The sequence below is a fragment of the Pogona vitticeps genome, chromosome 9, assembly GCF_051106095.1.
Source record: "Pogona vitticeps strain Pit_001003342236 chromosome 9, PviZW2.1, whole genome shotgun sequence".
Taxonomy (NCBI): domain Eukaryota; kingdom Metazoa; phylum Chordata; class Lepidosauria; order Squamata; family Agamidae; genus Pogona; species Pogona vitticeps.
In genome coordinates this window covers 14,934,347-14,951,013 of record NC_135791.1, presented here as the reverse complement: position 1 = coordinate 14,951,013, position 16,667 = coordinate 14,934,347, and the positions used below count along the sequence as shown (strand labels likewise).

Here is a 16,667-nt window from a genome sequence, read left to right as displayed (position 1 = left end):
GCTCTCACTTCCGTACATCACTACAGGAAAAACCATAGCTTTGACTATTCGGACTTATGTCGGGGATGGGGAAGCAGATAAAATCATACTATCAAAGCTGTGACATATGTCAAAGGCAGGTTACTGGTAACGATGAAACTAAAGCTAAGTTGTGCCCTTTACCTTAATCACAACACCTTTTCAACGTATAGACCTAGACATTGTGGCACCCTTACCTAAAGTTACCAGATGGGAGAACAGATTCATACTGTCAATAATTGATTATGCTACCTGATACCCGGAAGCAGTTCCCTTGCGAAATATAGAAACAGAGACAGTGGCAGATGCCTTACTGAACTACATTTGTCACATGGGCTTCGCTTCTGAGATAGTCACTCATTTGGGATCCTCACTTATATGTAGATTAATGAAAAGGCTGTGGAAACTTTGTGAAATAACTGGAGGTGGAGCTTGGTCACAGTGAAGCCAGCAGCTTCTGGGAACAGCTCCCGGAAAAAGCTGGAACCACCTGGTCTAGGGTCCCTCTAGAAAGGGGGAACCAAGGGGAGACCAGGAGAGGTCTCCCTGAAGTAGTTGTTGAGCCCCAGATGGGTAGAAGATTGGGCAGCAACTGGATTTTCTTCCCTCTGAAAATTCACCTGAGCACAGATTGGAGACGGGAGGCCATTTTATGGCAGAAAGCTGTGGGAAACTCCAAATTCCCCAAGGAGAACAAAAATATGGCGGAAAAAACACAATAACAAAGTAAGCCTTGATTTATGAATAACCTCATTAAGATGTAAAAGAAACTAGAGTGAAATATCTGACCGAAAGAAGAGAGAAACAGCGGGGAGTCATGTTTGCCAGCCTGCCTCTTCAAAGCAAAACTGACTCTAAAATAGCAAGTTCTTAAACAGCAGGCTGGCTCAAAGTCACAGATTAAGCAGTGAGATGGAAAAATTTTGTGTTTCTGGAAAAAAATCCCAGAGGAAATACTACTGAACAGACTTTAAGGGACTGAAATTTTGTGAATGCTGTTTAGTCTGGATTTTTCTCCCTAGTTTGTGTGGGACTTTGAAAATAAAATCTTGTCTTCGGAGCAGGTGGAATAAGCTTTTGGGAATTAAAAAAAAGACGGTGAATCATCAGTGTGATGACATAATTGGCTGGATTGAAGAGCTGGGGTGGCCAGGACTGGAATCCACTGGGACTTTGAAAATAGAAGTTTGTTCAGTTTTAGAAGGAGGAATAAATCTTTGTGAGCAAGGGACAGTGAATCATTAGCAAGAGAAGACTGAGGAAAATCAGGACTGGAGTTTTGAAGGATTACAGCAATATCTTTTGGAGAGACTGGCTCCCTGCGTTTGTTGTTTAGTCTGGACTTTCCTTTGGTTGGACTGTGTGGATTGTGATAATATTGCCATAATATCTGGGCAAGGAAGGGAGGATACACTCAGGGGAGGTATATGATGATGGGTTTTGTTTGTTGATAAAATACTGGAATCTAAAAAAATATTATTTATACAAACCATAGGTATTGGAAAGATGGAAATGACCTCCGAAAATTTTAAATATCAACTGTTGGGAATTTTGCCAGATAAAGAATGGCAGGTTACCATGCAGATGACAATAATAACAGGATTTCAGCAGGTAAATGAGTGCTTCAACAGGTAGAAGACCTGATGAAAGGGGAAATGTCAGAGGTTGTACAGGAAACTGTACTAACTCCAGAACAGTCTTTATTGAGAGCAATGCCAGATAACATACATGAGATTAAGAGTTACTCTGTGAGCTATTTAGCAACAATAGTCAGAAAAAGTGATGTTAAAGATCAGATTACTGTCCTGGATCCAATTTTATATCCCCAAAACTGAAAGAAAATAGAGTCACAGAAACAAGAGAAGGGTACTGAGAAAATATAGGAAGTGCTAGAAATGGATACTTTTACAGGCATGTTGAATGTATGTCCAAGACAGAAGGAAATTGAAAGTGGGGATGTATTTCATAATTGGTCTCGATTTCCTGATAGAATTGGAATAACTTAGATTTAAATTAAAACATGAATATAAGCTGATATTTAGAGGATAATCAAACAGTAAAAAAAGTATAAAGTTGTGTTTTTTGCATTGAAAAATTAATAGATTAGATGCTTGTACAGTGGGGTCTTGACTTGAGAACTTAATCCGTATTGGAAGGCGGTTCTCAAGTAAAAAAGTCTGTAGGTCAAGTCTCCATTGACCTACAGTGCATTGAAAACCGATTAATCCCGTAACAGGCCGTTTTTGTTCCATTTTGGTTTTTTTCCGGTCTGTAAGTCAATTCTCAGGCTGCAAGTCAAACCTAAATTTTGCGGCCAGAGAAGTGTGTAACTCAAAAAGTCTGTAAGTGAAGCCGTCTGTAAGTCAAGGGTCCACTGTATACCTAATATGAATAGATTAGATGACTGTATACTTTGTGTTCTCCTGTCCTTAAACCCCTTTTCCCATCCCTTCCACTCCCTTTTACCTTCTGTATTCCCTACCCTTTTCCTAGTAGTTTCGCATGATGTATTCTGCATATAACTTGAATAAGCAGGGGGACAATATACAGCCTTGTCGTACTCCTTTCCCAATTTTGAACCAATCAGTTGTTCCATATCCAGTTCTAACTGTTGCTTCCTGTCCCACGTATAGGTTTTTCAGGGGATAGATAAGGTGGTGAGGCACTCCCATTTCTTTAAGGACTTGCTATAGTTTGCTGTGGTCCACACAGTCAAAGGCCTTTACACTCTGGCTTTCTCCATGATCCAGCACATGTTTGCAATTTGGTCTCTAGTTCCTCTGCCCCTTCGGAATCCAGCTTGTACTTCTGGGAGTTCACGGTCCACATACTGCTGAAGCCTACCTTGTAGGCTTTTGAGCAGAACCTTGCTTGCGTGTGAAATGAGTGCAATTGTACGGTAGTTGGAGCATTCTTTGGCACTGCCCTTCTTTGGGATTGGGATTCTTTGACTGATCTTTTCCAGTCCTCTGGCCACTGTTGAGTTTTCCAAACTTGCTGGCATATTGAATGTAGCACCCTAATAGCGTCATCTTTTAAGATTTTAAATAGTTCAACTGGAATGCCATCACCTCCACTGGCCTTGTTGTTAGCCAAGCTTTCTAAGGCCCACTTGACTTCACTCTCCTGGATGTCTGGCTCTCGGTCAGCAACCACATTATCTGGGTTGTCCGGGATATCCAATTCTTTCTGGTATAATTCCTCTATGTATTCTTGCCACCTCTTCTTGATGTCTTCTGCTTCTGTTAGGTCCCTCCCATTTATGTCTTTTATCATGTCCATCTTCGCACAAAATGTTCCTCTAATATCTCCAATTTTCCTGAACAGATCTCTGGTTTGTCCTTTTCTATTATTTTCCTCTATTTCTTTACATTGTTCATTTAAGAAGACCCTCTTGTCTCTCCTTGCTATTCTTTGGAAGTCTGCATTCAATTTTCTGTAACTTTCCCTATCTCCCTTGCATTTTGTTTCCCTTCTCCTCTCTGCTACTTCTAAGGCCTCGTTGGACAGCCACTTTGGTTTCTTGCATTTCCTTTTCTTTGGGATGGTTTTTGTTGCTGCCTCCTGTAGAATGTTATGAGCCTCTATCCAAAGGTCTTCAGGCACTCTGTTCACCAAATCGAGTTCCTTAAATCTGTTCTTCACTTCCACTGTCTATTCATAAGGGATGTGGTTTAGATTATACCTGACTACCCCAGTGGTTTTTCCCACACTCTTCAGTTTAAGCTTGAATTTTGCTATGAGAAGCTGATGATCAGAGCCACAATCAGCTCCAGGTCTCGTTTTTGCTGACTGTATTAAGCTTCTCCATCTTTGGCTGCAGAGAATATAATCAATCTGATTTCGGTATTGCCCATCTGGTGATTTCCATGTGTAGAGTCTCCTCTTGTGATGCTGGAAGAGAATGTTTGTGATGACCATCTTGTTCTCTTGACAAAACTCTATTAGCCCTTGCCCTGCTTCATTTTTAACTCCAAGGCCAAACTTCCCTGTTGTTCCTTTTATCTCTTGACTCCCTGCCTTAGCATTCCAATCCCCTAGAATGAGAAGAACATCTTTCTTTGGTGTCAGTTCTAGAAGGTGTTGTAAATCTTCATAAAATTGGTCAATTTGAGTCTCCTCAGCAATGGTGGTTGGTGCATAAACTTGGATTATTGTGATGTTGAAAGGTCTGCCTTGGATTCGTATTGACATCATTCTATCATTTTTGAGATTATATCCCATTACAACTTTTCCCACTCTTTTGTTGACTATGAGGGCTAGTCCATTCCTTCTGCGGGATTCTTGCCCACAATAGTAGATATGATAATCATCTGAATTGAATTCGCCCATTCCTGTCCATTTTAGTTCACTGACGCCCAAGATATCAATGTTTATTCTTGCCATCTCCTGTTTGACCACATCCAGCTTCCCAAGGTTCATAGATCTTAAATTCCAGGTTCATATGCAGTATTTTTCTTTGCAGCATTGGACTTTCCTTTCACTTCCAGGCATGTTCACAGCTAGCCCTGGAGCTACTTGTACTTGTCCTCCGCTCTTCCTCAGTAGTATGTTGGACGCCTTCCGACCTGAGGGTCCCATCTTCCAGCGTCATATCTTTTAGCCTTTTGTTTCTATCCATGGAGTTTTCTTGGCACAGATACTGGAGTGGCTTGCCAGTTCCTCCTCCAGGTGGATTGCATTTAGTCAGAACTCTCCACTACGACCTGTCCGTCTTGGGTGTCCCTGCACATCATAGTCCATAGCTTCCCTGAGTTACTCAAGCCCCTTCGCCACAACAAGGCAGCAATCCGTGAAGGGGACCCTTTTCCTAGTAGTTTAAAAATAAAATATTAACAAAAGAAACTTTGTGAAATAACTCACTTTACATCTATCCCATATTATCCACAAACTAACAGATTAGTGGAGAAATTTAATGGGACCCTCATGTCTATGATTATAGCTTACACTGCTGAAAACCCCAATGACTGGGATCACAAATTGCAACACTTACTGTATGCGTATTGATTTGTGCCCCAGGAAAGTACTGGATTCAGTTCATTTGAACTGTTATTTGGGTGGAAAGTGCAGAGATCCCTAGATTTACTCTGGCAGAACTGGGAGGAACAAAAGGGCGAAGATCCTAAGACAGTGATCCAGTATATAGATACCCTAATGAACTCCTTGCAGCAATCTCTAAAGTTAGCAACAGAAAACCTGCAGAGCCAGCATGGAAAGCAAAAGCTATAGTATGATAAAAGGGCCAGAGAGTGAACATTCAACCCTGGAGATGAAGTGCTGATGTTGAAACCTATTAAAGGGAATAAAATGCAATTAAATTGGGTAGGTCCTTATAGAATAGTCTCCACAATGAGTGAAGTAAATTATATAATTCAGGAGGAGGGAGATGCAGGTCGAAGAACGGTCCATGTAAACATGTTCAAGCCTTACTATAGAAAGGAAAATGTTGTCCTATATGCCATGAAAGAAGCAGACAATGAAAGACATGAATTACCCTATTGGGAAGAGACGGGCATACCCGAATATAACCCTAAAGAGGTTAAGATCTGCCACATGCTATCCCCAGAGCAACAAAAATGAAGCGAGAGCCTTGTTGATGAAATACAAGCAGGTCTTCTCAAACAAGCCTGGTGTAGCAAAGGGAGTAGTGCACAAAATTGATACTGGAGATGCATCTCCACAAGCTGTCACACCTTACAGAGTGACAGGTCCATATGTGGCCAAGGTTCACCAGGAACTAGATGAAATGCTTAAAGAAAAAACCATTGTTCCTCCATCTTGCCTGTCGGCAGCCCCAATAGTATTAGTGGACAAACCTGATGGCACATCTGGCTTTGTGTGGATTATCGAATACTGAACCACATCACGAAGCCTGATGCTTACCCGATGCCCCAGTTAGACAATTTAATCGAAACTATAGGGTGATATCAGTTTATATCCTGTATAGGTCTGACTAAAGGGTTCTGGCAAGTGAGGGTAGACCCCAAAGACCAGGAAAAGACAGTGATCTGTAGCCCTTTTGGATTATATGATTTCAGGGTCTTGAGTTTCGGATTGCGAAATGCACCAGCGACATTTCAAAGACTCATGTACCAAACATTACAAGGACTTAGAGAATTCACTGCAGCATACATTGATGATATAGGGATCTATAGTCAGACGTGGGAAGATCACCTGTGCCATATAGAGACAGTTCTACAAAGACGAAATGAGACCGGGTTAACAGTGAAGGCTAATAAATGCCAGCTGGGTAGCTCGGAATTAAAATACTTTGGCCATACAGTAGGGGGAGGAATAATCAAACCCTAGAATCAAAAATTGAAGTAATCAGTAATTGGCCTAGACCTACGTCAAAGAAAAAAGTTAGATCATTCTTAGGGTTAGTCGGCTATTACTGACGCTTTATACCAAATTTCAGCAAGATAGCCGTCCCTTTATTTGACTTAACACACAAAAGAAAGGCCAAAAAGATTCAGTGGGCGAGCAACTGCGAGGACCTTTGGGAAGTTGAAGACTGCATTGATGACTGGTCATGTCCTGAGAGCTCCTGATTTCCAGCAGGAAATCAGCATCTTCATGGACGCATCCAACATCAGGCTAGGAGCCATGCTGAGCCAGGCGGGTGACAACAGAGATCATCATCCAGTGACATACCTGAGTAGGAAACTGCAGTGGGCGAGAAGTATGAAAGGGACTCAAAAAATGTAGTGGCCGACACATTGTCAAGAAGACCAGAAGACAGATCGATGGAAAAGAAGAAATAAGTAACTTACAATGTAGTAAACTATTTGAGTTATGTATAAATAAGAGAAGTAATTAAAATGTAATTTTAGGTGAATTAATGATAATGCAAATGTTGATTGATGTATTTTAAATGTGTAAAGTGATAAGACTAATATGTTAAACCATAATCAATAACAACATGCATGCTACTGTGTAAAAAAGTATAAATGTGATTTAAATGTGTAATTGAGAATTGTAAGGGGGAAAATATTTGAAATAAGTTGCTATATGATTCACATGTTCATGAGGGTAAACTACTGTAGATTTTACCCCATGAAACAAAGTTTCCAAGGGGGGAGGTATGTGGTGGAATGCCCACGTCACTCCTGTCCATCATATGGAGCTCATGTGCAGGAGCCTATGATAGGACAGGAGGGGTGGAGTTAGTTAGACAGCTAGAAAGAAAGGGAAGGTTAGGAGACTAAATTGGGAGAGTGAGGATATTGAATTGAGAGAGTTAAGACAGAGCTTGGAAAGTTGGGGTGTTAAAGAGAATAGGAAATAGAAGGAATAGTGAATAAATAGATAGTCAAAGAGTATTATTGAAGTGGTTATTGTGAATAAGTATATGCAAGCAAATGTGTAATCAAACCCAAGCACAATGAGAGATCTTAAACAGTAATAAAAGATCAGCTGTATTTTATATCTGTGATTTACCAACTAAAAATCAATAAACCTGTTTTATTGGCAGCAGGCGTCTGAGTTACATATATTTGGTGTAGTGTGGATTACATCCATTGGTGGCATCGTAAAAAGAGTAAACAGAGGGTGGACCTGAGTGTTTGGGGAGAACAAACAAGGGACACTGAGTGGGTGCGATAAAGTGGTGGCTAGCAGTGGGACGCGATTAAAAGTCCAGTAAGCCAAAGTAAAAATTTTCTGAGTCTAAGGGACCTGTTAGTCTGGGACTGTCGAGAAAGTGTGAGAAACCCTCTACAGTTTTTAGTGAAAAGCTTAGAAGGGACTCCTGGTCGCAGACCTGGGGAAAGACTAAGGACATAAAAAGGCTCTGAGGAAAATTCAGTGGTTTAGGGTTACCTCACACTTTAAGTGAAAAGACCAGTAGGCTAGCTTGAGATCCCAAGCTCTGAGAAGGGAGCGCTGAAGGGACAAGAGGAAGCCAGGGTCATAAATATAGGTAAGGTGACTGAAACCAACAGAGGCTTCAATAAAGTGAATATTTCTGAACAATTTTGGTGTCTGGAAGCAAAGAGAAACAGTGTCTCAGACCAAAGGACTGGCTGGGTGCCAGAAAAAACAAAGTAGTAATCCTTGGCTGCCAGCAGAGAGCTACAGAATAACTCTAACTCAGAAAAGGGCAAAAAAGCATTTTAAATCAAGGCTTGGCTATTTATCTCAGTAGAATAAACCAACTTGTCCAAATAAATTACAAATAAACATGTGTTCTAAATGAGGGAAGAAGGTAGCAGTGGAGGTATCAGATCCTCAAGATTTATCTCACAAAGAGAGCAGCCCTCTTGAAATATCTGAGCAATAAGAGACTCAGGAGGAGGATGCCTCAAGGGGAAAAACCGGGTTAACCTCCCAAGAATTTGAAAGATGGAGGTTGCAACAGGAATTTAAATTAAAGGAGTTAGAAATAAGAACTAGAGCTGAGGCTAAAGCCAAACAATTAGAAATGAGAGAAAAAGCTGAGGCAGAAGTGAGACAATTAGAATTAAAAGAAAGAGAATTGGCCATGGAACAAAAAAAAAGAGACAACTGGAAATGAGAGAAAAAGAGATGGAGTACCAATAAGAAATGGAAAAAAATTAGAATTGGCATCTCTAAACTGTAACAACAGTAATAATACAACTGAGGGGGTCTCAAAAGTGGACCTCAAGAAATTCCCTCAATTTAGAAAGGATGATTGTCCAGAATCATTCCTAATTACGTTTGAGCGTGCATGCTGGGATTTTAATGTGAGAAGGGAAGAAAGGTTATGCTAAGGTCTCAAATAAGTGGAGACTTAGCTGACATTTATTCCCAAATGCCTTTAGATCAAGCCCAAGACTATGAGGCATGCAGAAAATTGGTTTTCTCAAAGATTGGGATCAATGCTGAACAGCACAGGTAAAAATTTCGAGCATTGACTAAAAAGTCTGAGGAATCATACAGTGGTACCTTGCAAGATGTATGCCTCGCACAATGAAAAACTCGTAAGATTAAAGCGTTTTGTGGTGACTAGCAAGATGTGTCATCTTGCAAAAATTTTCATCTTGCGAGGGGCGGTTTCCCATAGGAATGTGTCAAAATTTAATTAATGTGTTCCTATGGGCGAAAAAAGGCACTTACCAGTCCGGCTGTTCTATTGGAGCCTGGCGCACACTCCTAAGGGGTGTGTGTGAGCAGAGCGCCGAACAGATGAGAGGTGACAACCAACTTAGAGGCGGGCGGACGGGGGCATTTTATTAATAAAGGGGGTGATTTACCAACTAAAAGATCAATAAACCTGTTGTATTGGCAACAGGTGTCTGAGTTACATATATTTGGTATAGTGTGGACTAGATCCTTTGGTGGCAGCGTAAAAAGAGTAAACACATCCAGAGGGTGGACCTGAGTGTTTGGGGAGAACAAACAAGGGACACTGAGTGGACACGACAGTAGTCAATCATCACAGATCTAATTCAATCCTGCTTCTGACTTGAACATCTCTGGCCTACATATGAGGTTCAAAGCCACTCTGATGTTACACACATATAAAATTAGTGCAGATGCTGTCCAAGACACTGAAATGTCAAAAGATGGGGTTACTTACCTGTAACCTTGGTTCTTTAAGTGGTCATTCTTTGAATTCACACAACATGGATTTACCCAGCGCCAGCGTCGATTCCTTCGGAACGTTCCATAGCTCTGCAAAAGAAACAGTTTAAAAATACCTCTACTGCGCATGCTCCGCCCGCCCAAACCTCAGTTCCATTTATCCACCACTAAAGCCTGTATAAGTAGATCACATACAATGACGGAAAAGGGGAGGTCGGGCGGGTTTGTGTGAATTCACATAATGACCACTTGAAGAAAGAAGGTTACAGGTAAGTAACCCCATCTTCTTCGTTGTCTTCTGTGAATGCACACAACATGGGTGACTAACAAGCTAACTCACCGGGAGGACGGCCGTCACTGGAGTGCAGATTGCAGAACAGCTCGTCCGAAATGAGTTTCCTCTTTGGCCCTTAGGTCCAGCCGATAGTGGGTGATAAAGGTGGACGGCTGCGACCAGGTGGCAATCCGACAAATGTCCGAAAGATCGACACCCCGAAGGAAGGCTGCAGAAGAGGCAACAGCTCTCGTGGAGTGGGCTCATAACCCGGGGTTTTCAGGTCGTACGCAAGAGCAATAGTAGAAACCAACCACCTCGACAATGAGCATGAAGATGCAGGTAATCCTTTCTTCTGACCAAAATAACATAGAAAGAGCCTAGAAGATGCTCTAAATTCCTTGGTTCTTGACACATAAAAGGCCAAGGCTCTCCGAACGTCAAGAGTGTGGAGCATGTGCTCTAAATCTGTAGAGGGTTGTGGGAACAGGGTAGGTAGTGTAAGAGGTTGAGTAAGGTGAAAACGAGACACAACTTTAGGCAGGAAGGACACATCGTGTGTAATATAACTTTGTCGCAGAAAAACTGCAAAAAGGGCCGCCAACTCACTTGCTCTCCTTGCTGAAGTAATAGCAACCAAAAACAGAACTTTAATACTTAAGACAAATACTTAAGATCACACTTGGCCATGGGTTCAAAGGGGGGCCGCATGAGAGCTTGGAGTATGAGGTGAAGAGATCACTGAGGAAGGGGCCGAGTAGTGGGTGGTCGAAGGTGTACGAGGCCTTTAAGCAAAGCCTTCACCATGGGATGGGAGAATAATCTAGAAGCAGGAGAGCCCCGTGGTTGAAAAGACACAATGGCAGCTAAATAAACCTTCAGTGTAGAGACGGGTAGCTGCAGGTCAAAAAGGTGACGTAAGTACTGTAAGAGGGTGGATAAATCCACTGGACAAAAAGGAAGACCCCGAAGTTTGGCAAATTTGACGAAACTGTTCCATTTATACGAATAAAGTAAGGTAGTTGAATCCTTTCGGGATTTGTCTAGAACCTCCTTGATTTCGGGGAGCTCCTCCACGCTGAAAGATGAAGTGTGCAAAGGTCCGGGTGGAGAACCTTGTCCTGTGTAAGTAGGGCAGGGAAGGTTGGAAGCCGTAGATAGTCCACTGACATGGACACCAGAGCTGGAAACCACGGCTGTCGTGGCCAAAAGGGGGCAATGAGAATGGCCTCCGTCGCTTCTTGATGGATCCTCACGAGTTTTCTGGATAAGTGGAAAGGGGGGAAATAGATATAGCAGCCAATGATTGTTGTCCTCAACCCGCTCTGGAGGCATAGAGGGGACATTTTTTGTTGAATTGAGTTGCAAAAATATTGACATCTGGAATGCCCCAGCGATGACAAAGATTCTGAAACACCACATGGTCGAGTTCCCACTCATGCATCTGAACCGATCGGCGGCTGAGATGATCGGCTAGAGAGTTGTCCTAAGTGGAAACGTGCACAGCCACTAGAAAAATGTGATGCCGATAGCACCACTCCCACAGTGTGACAGCTAGAAATAGCAGAGACTGAGAGTGGGTTCCCCCCTGTTTGTTGACATAGTACATGGCCGTGGTGTTGTCTGTGGCTATCTGTACTCCACAACCATGTACTAAGGAGAGAAAGGCTCTGAGAGCTTTGATGATGGCCAGCAGCTCCAAGTGATTGATGTGAAAAGAGCGCTCCTGAAGAGACCAGAGAGCGTGAATTCGATGCAGACCGCAGTGAGCCCCCCAACCCGTCGGACTGGCATCGGTGGTCACCTGGACAGTAAGTTGAAGGGGGTGAAAGGGGCACCCGAGACGTAGATGGGGGGTGAATGTCCACCACTGTAACTGACTTGCTAACTCCAGAGTGACCCGGAGGCGTTTCCCTTGGTGATGCATGCGAGGATCGAACAGTGCTAGAAGCCAAGCTTGTAGTGAGTGGAGCTTGAGTCGTGCGTGAGCTAGACCTGGGGTAGTTGAAGACATAAGGCCGAGTAGATGTTGTGCGTGTAAGGTGGTCACGGTAGCTTTTGGCTTGAATTTCTGAATCGCCCTCCGGATTTTGTTGATACACTCTCGAGGGAGGAAAATGCGTCCGATCGTTGCATCGAGGGTGGCCCCTATGTAGTTCACGACTTGGGAAGGGATGAGATGGGACTTTTTGTAATTTACTGTGAAGCCCAAATTGCAAAGAACGTGTAAAGTAAATTTCACGTCCTTTAGGGCTCTGTGTTTGGAGGGAGAAACCAGAAGCCAATCATCGATGTAGGGAAAGATTTGGATCTTGTGTAACCTCAGGTATGCTGTGACTGGGGCCATACATTTCGTAAAAGTTTGCGGGGCTGTAGCGAGACCGAACGGGAGAGCGAGGAATTGGTAGATTTTGTCCTGAAAAATAAATCTGAGGTACCTGCGATGAGCGGGATGAATCGTGATATGAAAATATGCATCCTTCAGGTCTAAGATGACGAACCAATTGCCCCGCTTGAGGAGATGGATGATGGAATCTAGTGTTACCATGCGGAAGCGACGAGGATGCAGGTAAGTGTTCAGTGTTCACAAATCCATGATGGGTCTGAGCCCGCCGTCCCTTTTGGGAACGGCGAAGTACCTGGAATAGAAACCGTCGGAAATGTCTGTCCTTGGAACGGGATGTATTGCTTGTTTTTTTAATAAGGAGGAAACCTCTTCGTCTAGAGCGGGGTCGAACAATGTGTATTGTAGGAATCCGAGAGGGGGGTATTCGATAAACTCCAGACGGTAACCGAAACAAATGATATCGATGACAGTCCAATTGTGAAAAAAGGGATAAAGCCTTGTTGTTGGTGATGTTGGAGGGGAAACCAGCTGGAAGTCAAAGGTACTGCTTGTGCTTTTTAGCAGGAGGTTTGTAAGATTGACGACGATGGGAAGGCTGTGTTCTATATGTAGGGGCTGGAGAAGAACCCTGAGAGGACCGCGGCTGAGGTTGTGGCTTGAACTGCCTGTATTGTTGAGTGTGACCATAGTGAGTGTAATTCTTTTTCCACCGGTATCTCTGAAATCTAGGTTGACGCTGAATATAGTAAGATTTAGCTGTCTTCTTGGCTTTATGAAGATCCTCCAGATGACTGTCAGTTTTTTCACTAAACAGGCCGGAGGCGTCGAACGGGAGATCCTCTACCTTGGCTTTCACATCATCCAAGATGTTAGCCGAACGAAGCCAAGCATGTCTACAAAGATTGACTGCTGAGACCAAGATTCTAGCAGAAGCCTCTACTGAATGCCTAGTAGCAATCCGCTAGCGTACGTCTTCAGGCAAGAGGTGCAAGCCAGGAAGAATTCTCAACCATAATTGTTTTTGGTAAGCCCCTAGGGCTGTTTGGAAATGGCTACACGTAAGAGAAAAGAGACCAAAGAATAAAGTCTACGTCCTATCATTTCTAACTTTTTTTCCTTCCTCGTTGGTTGGTATAACGTGTGATCTGCCAGTTGGTTTAGTGCAACTGGTTTCAACAATGAGTGAATTAGGAATGGGATGCTTTAATAAAAATCTGGCATCATCTCCAACAATTTTGTACATGTTTTCTGTACGCCTAATGGTAATGGTACAGGAGTAGAGGGATGCTCCCACAGCTCCTGAATAATCTTAAGAAGGGCTGGTAAGGCTAGACTAGGAGGAGGGGTACGCTCCTTATTAATGTCCCCAAAAATGAGGTCCTCTTCCGGCAGTGGAGGCTCATCTACCCGCAATTTAAGTGTTTTTGCAAGGCGGGACAACATCTGTGAATAAGAAGAGAAGTCTTCTGAAGGGGAAGAATCATGGGGGTTCCCTGTATCAGATTCCACTGTTTCGCCTACTGGTAACTCAGAAGGGCCAGGTTGTTGAGGCACGCCAGCATCAGAGTCGGAAGGCTGACCAGAAGACAGATACTCATCATCAGATGAGACATCACAAGGTCGCTTACGATGACGAGAGTCGACGTCGACATGCTGAACAGCGACGGAAGACACGGGTTGAGTGGGAGCAGTGGGTTGCTGCGGCGGCAAAGGCGTCGGCGTCAGGACAGGCACAGTAGGAGGGGCCGTCACAGCCAATGGAGGAACGACAGGCTGAAGCTCTATGCGGCTGGGTTTCTTGTGTCGACGACGACGCTTCGCGGGAGAAGTGGAAACTTCGGAGGATGAGGAAACATAGATGTATTTGATTTGTCGACGTCGACGATGACGATCCGATGACGAGGAGGAGGAAGTAGACGGATCATGCCTGCGCCGACGTCAATGTTTTCTACGACGTGGAGCAGAAGAGGTGGAGCTGCTAGAAGAGGAACGTCGACGACGTTGGGAACGACGATGACGATCCCTGTCGACGTCACGGGGGGACCGATGGCGATCACAAGAAAGGTGTTTTTTCTTCTCCTTTTTCTTAGCTGGCGGTTAGCTCGCCGGAGAATGAATCGGAGAAGGAGATGGAGCCATAGAAGCCCGCCCGGTGGAAACAGGGCTAAAAGGGGCTAAATCCAAGCTTGTGGTAGCATGCACAAGCTGACTTGGCATGGGAGAAACAGCGCCAATGGATGCAATAGGCTCGTGTTGTCTAGGAGGCAAAGAGTGGGAGACCTCCGACATGGAATCTTTGTCCCTGGAAGAGTCCTCCAATATCGATGAGGGGACGGAACCAGAGACTGAAGGGAGATAAGCTGTAGAAAACTTGTTTTTTGCTGATTTCTTAGGCTTTGCTTGCTTTGATGACGGAGCTGAAGGAGCCTTAGCAGCGGAAGATTTAGCCGCTTTCTTAGCCACCTTGGCGGGTGGAGGATCCACTGTCGTGGGCTCTGGCAAGGAGGGAACAGTAGGATCAGTAGTAACCGGAACGGAAGAAGCGGGAGGCAGACAGAGCGGAATCCCACAAGTGCACCCTGAGGCGTTGCTGACATGCTGTCAAAGCGGCTTTAGTGAAAGCCTGGCAGTGGGTGCAAGTCTTCGTAGAATGAGATTCCCCCAGACAGAAAAGGCAAGTGTCGTGCCCGTCGTGGAACGGGATTTTAGCCGAGCAGACGACACAACGCCTAAAGGGGCCGGATGGTGGTGGGGCATAAGCAAGGAAAAGATCGGCCCAAGGGTGAGCCGGTAAAAAGGACGGGAAGGGGAAAAAAAACCCTGAAAAGATAATAAAAGTCCGAAATACCAGTCCAATCCATCAAGAAAGGAGAGGAGTCCAAAAAAACTAGCAAGTCAAGCCGAAAAAGTGAAAAAATAGAGTAAAAAGATCGCAGTTAGCAGAGCTAACGAAAGAAGGAACCACTTCGCACGGCGGAGAAATGGAACTGAGGTTTGGGTGGGCGGAGCATGCGCAGTAGAGGTATTTTTAAACTGTGTTTCTTTTGCAGAGCTATGGAACGTTCCGAAGGAATCGACGCTGGCGCTGGGTAAACCCATGTTGTGTGCATTCACAGAAGACCACGAAGAAGAATAACAAACTTCATGGAAGCGAAGTCTTGCAGTTTCCACTCAAGTCTTTTTGAAATACAGTACTGAACAAACTATATTATTCAGTGTAGTGTAGTGGATAGAATAATGAACTAGGACTCGGGAGACCTGTGTTCAGTTTCCTGGCTCTACCATGGAAACCCACTGAGGTGGTGGTGGTACTGGTAAAACCACTCCTTAAATACACCACTTATCTTGAGAACCCTGTTAGCGCTGCTATAAATCAATTTTTGACTTGACTGCACATAACAACAATCTATATATTTACCTCCTTTCTTAATACGAGTCCTGCTAACTATGAGGTACGCCTTCTCCATTGAAGAACATCTTAATCCCTCAATTTATAACAAACAGCACACCAGGCACAGAGATAATGTATCACACTAAAAGTCAACTATTTAGTCTTTCAATGCAGAGTAACGAAAGCCATATATGTCATATTACCTTATGGAAAATCCGAAGAGGAGCCATTTCTGCTCCATTCAGAGTCTTCAGGAGAAACATTGGCCAAGAGGAAGCGTTCAGCCGAAACCCTAAAATGGAAACACAGGATAGTAAAGAAGATAGTAGCAGGCATCTATTCTATACCAGTCATTTTTCCATCATATAGGAACTGTGGATTCTAACAAAACATTTTAATACTAAAACTTGAGAAGGCTCAAGTTAATACTAAAACTTGAGAAGGCTCTGGAATCCAGGGTGATTCCAGATGAAAAACTCAAGTTACTGCCTTTTATGATGTAAACATTTGTAACTTCCGGATCATGATTTCTACCACACAGACTGTTAATAACAAGAACTTTCAGAGGTCACTAACTCACCATAATTTGGCAGACACCTACTGACACAGCAACAAACAGAAACAGAATCTATTCTGTACTAAAGTCAGTAAGGAAATGCTTCCCTTAATTATGGATGATTCACAGAGAGGCACTGAGACCAATATTTAGGACAACAGTAATGGTTAGAAAGGTGATACCTAAAGAGATGAAACAGAGGGACCCTAGTTATAACATTTAAAAAACTGCACTCCATTTTTCCTTCTTTTTATGTGTTCACATTACATCACAGTTCTCTTGTTTACTGTATCTCCTAAAACCTGGCATGAAACTGAATGAGTTACTTCTGCTTTGTTATCCTATCAGTAGCATTGTTCCAAAACAAACTGAACTTATTCAAGTTTTTCTTCAATGCCTCCAGTGTTGGAGCACTCATCAACTCCCAACTGATCCCACTGTTGTACTGCTCTAACAGTTAGGAGATTTTTCCTGATATTCAACTGAAATCTGGCCTCCTTTAACTTGAGCCCATTGTTGCATCTCCTGCACTGTT

General features: G+C 43.5%; 1 protein-coding gene across 12 annotated transcripts in view; it reads right to left on the bottom strand.

Annotated features, from left to right (window-relative positions):
• The window catches only part of SCMH1 (Scm polycomb group protein homolog 1), a 270,467-nt gene that overhangs the window by 145,149 nt on the left and 108,651 nt on the right, over positions 1 to 16,667 (bottom strand). For all 12 annotated transcript variants that reach the window (XR_012081153.2, XR_013538465.1, XM_072980285.2 and 9 more), the window contains one exon: positions 15,780 to 15,868. Coding sequence is in view for 10 of the 12 variants with exons in the window: in XM_072980285.2 (XP_072836386.1) it covers positions 15,780 to 15,868 (89 nt within the window). In the remaining 2 variants the exon portion in view is untranslated. The remainder of the gene's footprint in view (positions 1 to 15,779; positions 15,869 to 16,667) is intronic.